The sequence below is a fragment of the Diadema antillarum genome, unplaced genomic scaffold (assembly GCF_040938485.1).
Source record: "Diadema antillarum isolate AM-2024a unplaced genomic scaffold, OU_Dant_1.0 seq00001139_RagTag, whole genome shotgun sequence".
Classification (NCBI taxonomy): Eukaryota; Metazoa; Echinodermata; class Echinoidea; order Diadematoida; family Diadematidae; genus Diadema; species Diadema antillarum.
Window position 1 is genome coordinate 97868 of NW_027271951.1, and position 9665 is coordinate 107532.

Consider the following 9665-nt stretch of genomic DNA (forward strand, 5'->3'; position numbering starts at 1 on the left):
TATTTCTTTCTTTGTTTCTTTCTTTCTTTGTGTGTGTATTTCTTAAACATGCACTTGACACATGCTTGAGAAAGGAACAACAACAATCTAATCTTGTCTGATTTAAATCTTTTCCCCTTCCTGTATAGAGACTAGCCTATTCTAGATTGTAACTGTAATGTTTGTTTGTTTGTGTGTTTGTTTTTTCCACACTTCAGACGAGACGAGGGATATGAGTCCGCTAGCTGTGATGATATTCATTCACGGAGACTCCTACGACGAGGGTACGGCCAACATGTACGACGGCAGTGTATTGGCCAGCTATCGGAACGTCATTGTGATCACAGTAAACTACCGCTTGGGTCTTTTCGGTGAGAAATATTTCGTTATTTTTTCACGCACATTGAAATCGTGGATTTAACGTTGAAATCACTTGTTACAAGGTTGCACAAGCAATACAGAGTAGAAGAAATAAAGTATCACTTGTGTGGCCATCTATCAAAGAAGAGCAGGTGGAGATGTAATGTCCTATAGTAATAATAATAATAATAATGATGATGATGATGATGATAATAATAATGATAATAATGATAACAACAACAATAATAATAATAATAATAATAATAATAATAATGATAATAATAATAACAATAATAACAATAATAATAATAACAAGGTCGTCCATGGTAGCCTCTTCAGTGTTGCCATTGCTCTACCAGAGGGCCCTGTCATCACCATTACCCTATCGTTGCCGGGTACCCATTTATACAACTGGGTCGAAAGGGCCATGGTGGGTAAAAACATCTTGTCCAAGTGCCTAAGCACTGCACGATGAGTGGGAATCGAACTCGGGTCCTGGAGTCCGGGGAATCTTATCCACTATGCCATAGCGCCCTCACCTAACGTATTGACTGCATAATTATTCACTACTATTGCCCCAAAACACCCTTTAAGGGTTTGTAGCTGGGTCGTATTAAGATTATGGTCGCATTAAGTCTTTTACTATTTTTGCCACATGAGGTAGAACAAAAGCATTCTCTTTCATTTGAGCCCTTCTATGTGTCCATGATAATAGTTGTTGTATAATTGATTCTTATAAACTTTTTAGCATTTTTTTTCAGAGCTTGAAAAAAAACATTAATTTCCTTTTATTTGAAATGTACTACCAAAATCAAATCAAATCAAATCAAATCCAGTCAAATCAAATCAAATCAAATCAAATCAAATCAAATCACATCACATCACATCACATCACATCACATCACATCACATCACATCACATCACATCACATCACATCACATCACATCACATCACATCACATCACATCACATCACATCACATCACATCACATCACATCACATCACATCACATCACATCACATCACATCACATCACATCACATCACATCAAATCAAATCAAATCAAATCAAATCAAACCTTTTTGCAGTATAAGAAAAGGAAAAGGATTCAGAAGATGATGAAATCCGGCATCAAATCTTCCAAGGACTTGATAGCTTAAGGGGTGTTAAATCTATTCCGCCTGCTCCTCTTCAAGTCTAGTTGTCGGAATGGAGACGGATGGGTATTTTCACAATCCCCTTTAATACCACGAGGAGACTGAATGCGTGTTAAACAAAATCTTAAAGATCAAAATGCATCGACTCATTGCTACGAGTTTGTTTTTCCCTTTACTGCTTCATTTAATATTGATACCCAATTGTGTCCACATCAATTATACAAGTATTTGGGATGTTTTTATAATTCATAGGGAGTTTCAGAGAACAGGGGTAAAGTTTGTAGTGAAGGCTCTGTCGCCATTATGTTTGGGTTTCAACAGATTGCACAAATTGGAGGTTTTGTGAGGAGGAGCAGAGTACCGAAGTACGTCACATAAGTACGTTTTTGGATTGAAGAATACGACATAATTCCTTTCAGATCGTCAGAGGTTTCATAGATATGTCAAATATTGGTTTTCTTTTCTTGAGGTTGTATTTATACGTTTGTTTCACATCAATTAATGAATACTTAAGTAAAAGATATTATGGAGGGTATTTTTTTAATATCGACTGTGTTTGTGTGATATGCAGTTTTTTATCAAATCAAATGACTATAGGCATCGATAAAGTCCCCTAGGGTAGAGCATACTGGTAATGCCATTCAAAACATTGCTCCGTATAGGAGTGAGTCATATATTATATAAGAATTTGATATGCCCATATTCTGCTGGACATGATAATTACATAATTGCTCCGTTTCCCTTCCCATTCTTTTCCTTTTTTGTTAGTTTTTTTTTTTAAGGGTGTCAATATGTTTTCAATTCCATTTTTCCTCTTATTATTTGTCCGTTTATCTATAATTATGTACTTATACAGTCAATCATCATTGCTGTATGAACATAACTGTTGAAATCAGAAAATCAGTCAGTTATGTCATTCAAAGATAATACTGAGACGTTTGTTCATTCATCTATCATTGTCTACATGTACTTTTTCAGTCAACCATTCATGTGTAAATATGCCTGTTGAAATCAGATAGTCATTTAGGCTATTTAAAGACAATAAACACTTCTACGCATCGTTTTCTTTTTTCTATGTCCATTTTACAATATCAGGATAATAATTGTATGATTATATACTCTTCCCCACATAATCAGTGTACATTTTAAAAGTTTCTTTTTTTTTAATCTCGGTTCCTGTACTCGGAGAATTGTTTGAATATGTATGCCCTCTATGCCAAAATACTGAGTGTGGGGGATTTTATCCCACTGGTGATAAAAATCCTTACATAATAATTATGGCGTGGCAATTAAGTACGCATCACAGCCTCGATATTTCCAGAAAAGGGAAACAACAACAACAACAATCAAAACAACCAGGAGAATGTTCGCAAACACTTGAAGCACTGACCCGAAGAATGTTAATCGGAGTAGATTTGTAGTGTTCAGCACAGAAATAAACTTCTATCTAATGCTGCACGATACGCCAAACAACGTCATGGACAGATGATGAGACATTGCGTAACAACTTGAAATGTCACATCAACGACAAAAAAAAGTTTTAAAATGGACTTAAGTAAATGCAATTTAAACACCACGAATGTACTGTTAAGAAGGGTCTATTGAGATGTTGGTATACACAACAATTTCCTTTTAGACTCCCTCAAAAATAACATGCAAAGAGACGAGGCTTGTATCATTTTATTCGAAAAGCTCACTATTTCCCTTTAAAAGTTTACACGGGTAACTGATCATAACAGTAGCTCTCTTTTTTTCTCCTCTCTGAATCATGCAGTAACGTTGAAAAATGTCTAGACTTTGCAGTGAAAATTGCCAGAGGATTGTTGCGTCCCACTTAATTTGGGATGCAGTTGCTTCTCGTGATATTCTAAGGAAATCTATCACAACTGGTATGAAAATAAATAAAAGATAAGAAGAATATTTTGCCCCAGGAGATTTCTGGCCCATACAGGAGAAAGCTTAATATTTTTGTCCCGTGGCGCAAGGAACAATATCCGATATTACTTATTTTTTTCTTTGTTTGCAAATCACAGCGAGTCGGAAACAATGTGACATGTTTGAATGAGGATGAGGAACATCTCTGGGATTATTGATTCAGCTTACTGTAAGAGGGTACTCACCAGACTGTATTTTATCTTTTCAAAGAGAATAAAGAGAGACAGGTGGGTAGCAGGAGAGATGTTGCTGTCATGCATTTACTCCTTTAACTTGGCATCCACAGTCTTCATGTCTGATTCACGTTAAAGCAAGTGACGTCATAGCGATTTACAGACACACAAATTGTTGTGTCATCTTCATCACTTCCTGTGTCATGGAGTTGTCATGACAACTTTGTGATGAATTATGGTAATAGATGAATGTGATTGATGTAGTAGCATTTGCTATCATTATCATTTTGCTCAATATGGTCATTAAGGTAAAACTGACATTGTAATGACCCAGTTGCTTCTCTTTTCTGTTATCACCTATGCAGGGTTTCTCAGTACCGGCGATTCAGCAGCGAGAGGCAACTACGGTTTGATGGATCAGATCGCAGCCATCAAATGGATTCACGCCAACATCGCCCAATTTGGCGGGAATCCAGATCGACTGACGTTGTTTGGGGTTGGGACGGGAGCCGCCAGTTGTGGCCTTCTGATGCTGTCTAATCACACAAGAGGTGTTTATCTATTTTTTTTTTTTTGTCACGCCGATGTCCTAAATTCATCCGTTCGTTGGTTTGTTGTACTTTACTGTTATTTGTTGCAATTTGTCGGATGTTGATGTCGTGGACGATATTTTGACAAATTACTCCTGAGTTTTGACATATGGAAGTTGAAAGAGCCTTTTGCTTATAGTCATCCATTCATCCCCGTTTCACTTTGCAGGTCTCATAGCTGGGGTCATTGCTCAGAGCGGAGCGGCCATCTCCACCTGGGCGTTGTCCCGCGAACCTGCCCGCTTCGCCAAGTACCTGGCCGAGCAAGTCGACTGCCAATCTGACACTCACTTCAACATGGTCGAATGCCTGCGCAATGTCCCTTTTACCGAGCTCGTCGACATCGACATCCAGTCTCCGCTCTACATGTACGCCTTTTCGCCCGTCGTTGACGAGGACGTCATCGAGGCGCAGCCGAGCGTCCTCTGGGACCAGTTGATTGCCGGCCAGCGAACCACGGGTCGATCGAACTTTGCCTACATGAGTGGCATTGTGCGAAACGAAGCATTTTCGTACATCGAACATGATACGGATGTCGTTGGCCGCATGTACCTGGAGACATTTAATGACATCCTAGACGGGTTCGTGCAGAACAACTTCGGTGGCATCATGAAGGCCAGGTACGTACGTCTTACCTCAGATAGTCAGAAGACAATAATGATAACGATTATATAAATAATAGTGGCTAATTGTATAGCACACAGGTCCACCTTTCGGTGCTCATGGGCGTCTAATATGGGTAAAACCATGGGGTCATGTATAAGGCAACACCCCCGTCCATAGTCTTCAAGAGAATGTCTTTGTATTTCATACTTTGCTATTTAAAAGAAGTAAGCATTTTACAGAATACATGCATGCGTAGGAAAAAACAATACCCTGCAATTTGAGCATAAATCAGGCACACTTTACCCAAATTGAGTTAGGAGCTAGATTGATATGCCATACAGTGTCCAAGCCATTTTCTGAAAATATTGCTTTGTAATATCTAATATGCAATTCCCAGAATAGATTGTAATGGACAAGCCCAGAGTTTTGTTCTGCAGGATGCAAAGATAAACACACGAAACGATAGCGATTGGCATAATTGAAGAGATAAGATTGCAGCCATGATTACAACATAAACAAACGCATAGCAGAATGCATAAACGAGGCTTTCGTCAAAAATGCTATCGTTGAATACTCCCAAACATTTGACCAGATAGCAATTACAAAAATATATCGTTTTACTGAAATAATGCCTTCCATCCTCCAGTAGCCAATGATTCTGAAATAATGACAATCCATGTTGATGTTAAACTGTGACATTTACCATTTCTAACTCTAATCTAACGATTTTCTAACTGTCATATCGTCACCCCGCAGTGCTGTACGTCGATTTATTAACATTTAAGATCATGTTAACCGTTAACATGGTGACTGACTGTTTCTCAAGCATGAAAATCATCCTCTGTAAAATGGCGGCATCTTTTCCTCGCATCCGTCATTCTTGTGAGAGTTTGGCTCAGGGGCGTATACCTTTTGTCTTGACTCGTGGGAACTTTGGTCTCCTTGTTCCTTCCATGTTGTGTTGTTTGTTTTTCCATTGTTTGTTGGCCGCGTAACTTATGGGAATCAACATTTTCCGCGCTCATTCACACTCCAGAGAATGCTACCAGTTTGTCGACCTTGAAACTCCATTGCATGATGTTCTTTAACAAAAGGTAGAAAAGTTACCAGTCTCTCTTTGTGTGTGCATGTGGACCCCTGAATGCCCCGCACTCCCACAACTCCCGTTATACTAACATAGCATTCCTCCTGCCCTCCCTTTTCTCCGTTTGTTTCTATCTCTCGGTGTGCGTGTGGCAATAATTGGATTGCGTTTTGCCAGTAGAGTCATTCGTGATGCGATCTACTACGAGTATACGGACTGGGGCGGCGGCGAGGGGAACAGGTACACGCTAAAGGACAGCCTGCAAGACCTGTTAACGGATCACCAATGGGTGGCGCCCTGCGTTCAGACACTCAAACTGGCAGACGAGAGTTCGATGGACGCCTGGTTTTATCTCTTCCCGCATAGATCGAGGAAAAGCGCTTACCCGCGCTGGGCAGGTGAGAGCACAAACACGAGCAGACAGACAGGCAAACAGACAGACAGACACAAACGCTCCCTTACATCTGTATATGAGCGTGTTTTTTGCCAGGAATCTAAATCTATCACTATATCCGTGATTTTCACGTATGCGGAATTGGACGCTTTCATCCTAAATGAATATTTCAAGGTTTAATTTGAACATGTATGAAATGTTTGCTATCCTCGGTAGATATTACATTGTTTTTTTCAATCTTACTTTTTTAAAGATATATCTGGAAGTCAAGCCATCTATCACAATAACAACGACAACACAACAATGACAAAGACATGGCACCATGACCTCATAAAGAATGTGAGCCTTGTCTGGACATGTAGGATCGCACTAATCTTGCAATGATAATATATTACGCGGTTATCACTCACTGTTACCATTTTCGGAACTGTCTCCCTGAAATATCACATGACAACCATGATTATCACAGGAAGAACGGAAATATATTTTATTGCAGAGAATATAGTTATTATGTCTATATCCTGCCACGCAAGCTTTTCCCTAGAATTTATCACTTTCTTTTATTTCTATCGTAGAGGACTGATTAAAAAATGGCCCCGCCAAATCTCAAAAGAAAAAAAAATATTTGGCGGTAGTTTTTTCTGTTATTTTCATTTGTAATGATCAGTCTCTTAAAGCAAAAATCCAGAAAGCAAGGAAATACTGTGCCTATCTTTACATTGTAGGCATACAACATCTTTGATTTTTTTTTTTCTCAAATATGCGCCACGAAACTGAACGAAAGAAGTTCAGTTCAGTTTATCTCCTCAAGTATCTCCTCAGATTTGTTCAAAAGAAAGAAAAATATGGAAGCAAGGAAAAGCATGAACAAGTTACTCGTAAAAATAAAACTGTAGTACCCCGTAAAATCTCAAGATAAGAGGGGGGGGGGAGATAAAAGGGAAGCCATCAACCTCCGTTCTAATATCGATGGTAATCCTGCTCGACTCTCGAAACGAACGTGGCCTAAAAAGTGATTACGTCAGGTCCCTGTTTTATGAAGAGTTATAATTGATTATTATATAGTTGATTTTTGTCATAAGTCTATATGGCAGCCTGTGTGATAAGGAAACTTATAATCGATTTTATCTTTTGATAAAAAAGTAAAGATATGTCACGTGATGCAATGACGTCATTTCCATTATAACCAACAGGTACCGTACATCTGGAAGAAGTTCCGTACATTTTCGGTGCACCGGTGGTTCCGGAACCCGTGGGAATTTATGCCGTCAACTACAGCGAGCCGGAGTCTGCGCTGTCGCTGGCCCTCATGACTTATTGGGCCAATTTCGCCAAATCTGGGTATGAAAAACTTTTCCTTGCCGCTTCTTGTTTTTCGTTTTAAAGTGGAGGCATTATGAATGCCGATGCAGTAATAAAGGACCAAGGTCACCTTCTAGAGTAATGAGTAAAGATATAACGCTTTAACCTGTTAACGGTTTCTATTGAACAAAGCATATCAACTGCAGACAGCACCGATTTTCCATATATTGATGGTAATTCATTTATCCATGTTGTGAGAGCTTTAAAACTCTATTCAGTGTTTAACGACTGGTACATCAAATAGCGAGCTTTAGATATGCGACGCGAACGCTTATACGACGCAGCCTCCCGGGTTGGACAATGGAACCATATATCGCGCATGTGCAGAACACAATTTTTGGCCTAATTGGCGTCATTTTAGCGTTCGCGTCGCAGATCTAAAGCTGGCTAATGACTGCAGAAGCAATACATACTTCACACAACAATACTTTCTGATGTTTTTTCCCTTCTATTTGTGACCAGGAACCCCAATGTTCCTGACACACAGAGTGCCACCGACCTCCATCGCAACTTCGTCGTCCGCTTCAACTACGAGACGCTGGAAGAATGGCCCAGGTATAAGCGGGGCTCCGAGCGGCTCCTCTACCTGTCGACCAATCCCAAGTCACGTGACTTCTACCGCGTTCACAAGATTTCCCTCTGGGAGGAGCTCATCCCGAAGATAGAGAAACGATTCGCCGACGAGCCGCCCGTCAACGTGCCGTTTCCGCCGGGCGTGACGGCCCTAGCGACCGTTGGGTACACAGGTAATGAAATTGTCGGCGCCGATTCGACTCACCCTCCAGAGGTAAATTCCAACGGAATACAGGGCGCCGACACGCAAGAGCGGGAGGGCTTCATGGTGGAACTGAGTATGGTGATAGCGATAGGTGCGTTTCTTCTGCTCCTCAACCTCATCGTGTTGGGCATCGTCTACTACCTCCGGGACAAGCATAAAATCGAGAAGAGGCTAGCAATGAAGTACCTGGCCTCCCAATCGGAGGAGAAGAAGCGCAGTAGTCTGCATCCCCAGACCACGCCCGACAGCGGCATCGGAATCCCCGTAGCCCCTTACCTCAGTCATCAGTCCGGCCCCCAACCGAGCAACCATCGCGCCGTGCACACGCCCTCTGTTTCGCGAGCCGGGACCAGTGACCGTAACCATGGCAACGGCGGTAACAACTACTCCTCGCTGAAGTACAACCGCTCTCCGCAACACTTTGGGGCGATACGAAGAAACTCTGACGGAGAAGTGGAGTTTGAGGTATAGGACATGGCCTCCTGTCATCAGTATGGCAAGTGAAAACAGTTCATGCCGAGAGAAGCAGACTATCAAGTGAATGGTAGAGCTATTAGGGGATTCCCCCGTTAAGCGATGCAAGACCTCGAGGGTTTATGTAGACTGACAGGGATTCGATGGTATCCAGTGGATGACTGCGGTATTCTATGAGATCGTCATCAGTTACAAGAGTATTGCCGTCATAAAATGAAGGAATTCAGTTGGTGTGATCACCAAAAGAGTCATCGAGGTACGCCCTCAACTCCTTTTGGAGTGATATTGGTAGTGCTCCATGCACAGATCCCAAAGTGTAAGGTGAACGCTTGTGATGTTGGTATAGCCGATCTGATACTAAAAAGGAATGCGATAACACTGCCGTGCCAATAGTCGTATGCATGATCTTCTTCAATAAGTGGCACTGGAAGAAAGTGGAAAAGGAATGTAACATTAACCGCTGACGACACATTGATCTTGCAAGGACGAGTAATTTTCAGTTTCTTTTATTTCTGCTTTAAATATCATGGTATGCATAGACTATCATCTTTTGTTCTTTCTAATAAACGAAAATTGGACTGGAGAAAGAAGGGCGTAGAAATTAGAAAGGATTCGACCTTCAAACCCCTGTTGGCTGATGTGATATGTATCTTTCCCCGGTGCAAAGAAAGTGTGCCAGGTAGGACGTGCTTTTCGTAAAAATGGAGCAGCGAATCTTCGCTACATCTTCGAAGCTGTAAAATGACACGACATCGCAACCTGTTTACAGGTGAG

General features: G+C 40.9%; 1 protein-coding gene across 1 annotated transcript; it reads left to right on the forward strand.

The window, feature by feature from the left end:
- Positions 1-211: 211 nt before the first annotated feature.
- On the forward strand, positions 212-8888 carry LOC139744130 (neuroligin-2-like). The gene is made up of 6 exons (XM_071654585.1): positions 212-350; positions 3969-4154; positions 4363-4813; positions 6061-6281; positions 7471-7618; positions 8102-8888. Exons 1-6 carry the CDS (start codon positions 212-214, stop codon positions 8886-8888), a joined length of 1932 nt encoding a protein of 643 aa, XP_071510686.1.
- The last annotated feature ends 777 nt before the right edge of the window (positions 8889-9665 follow it).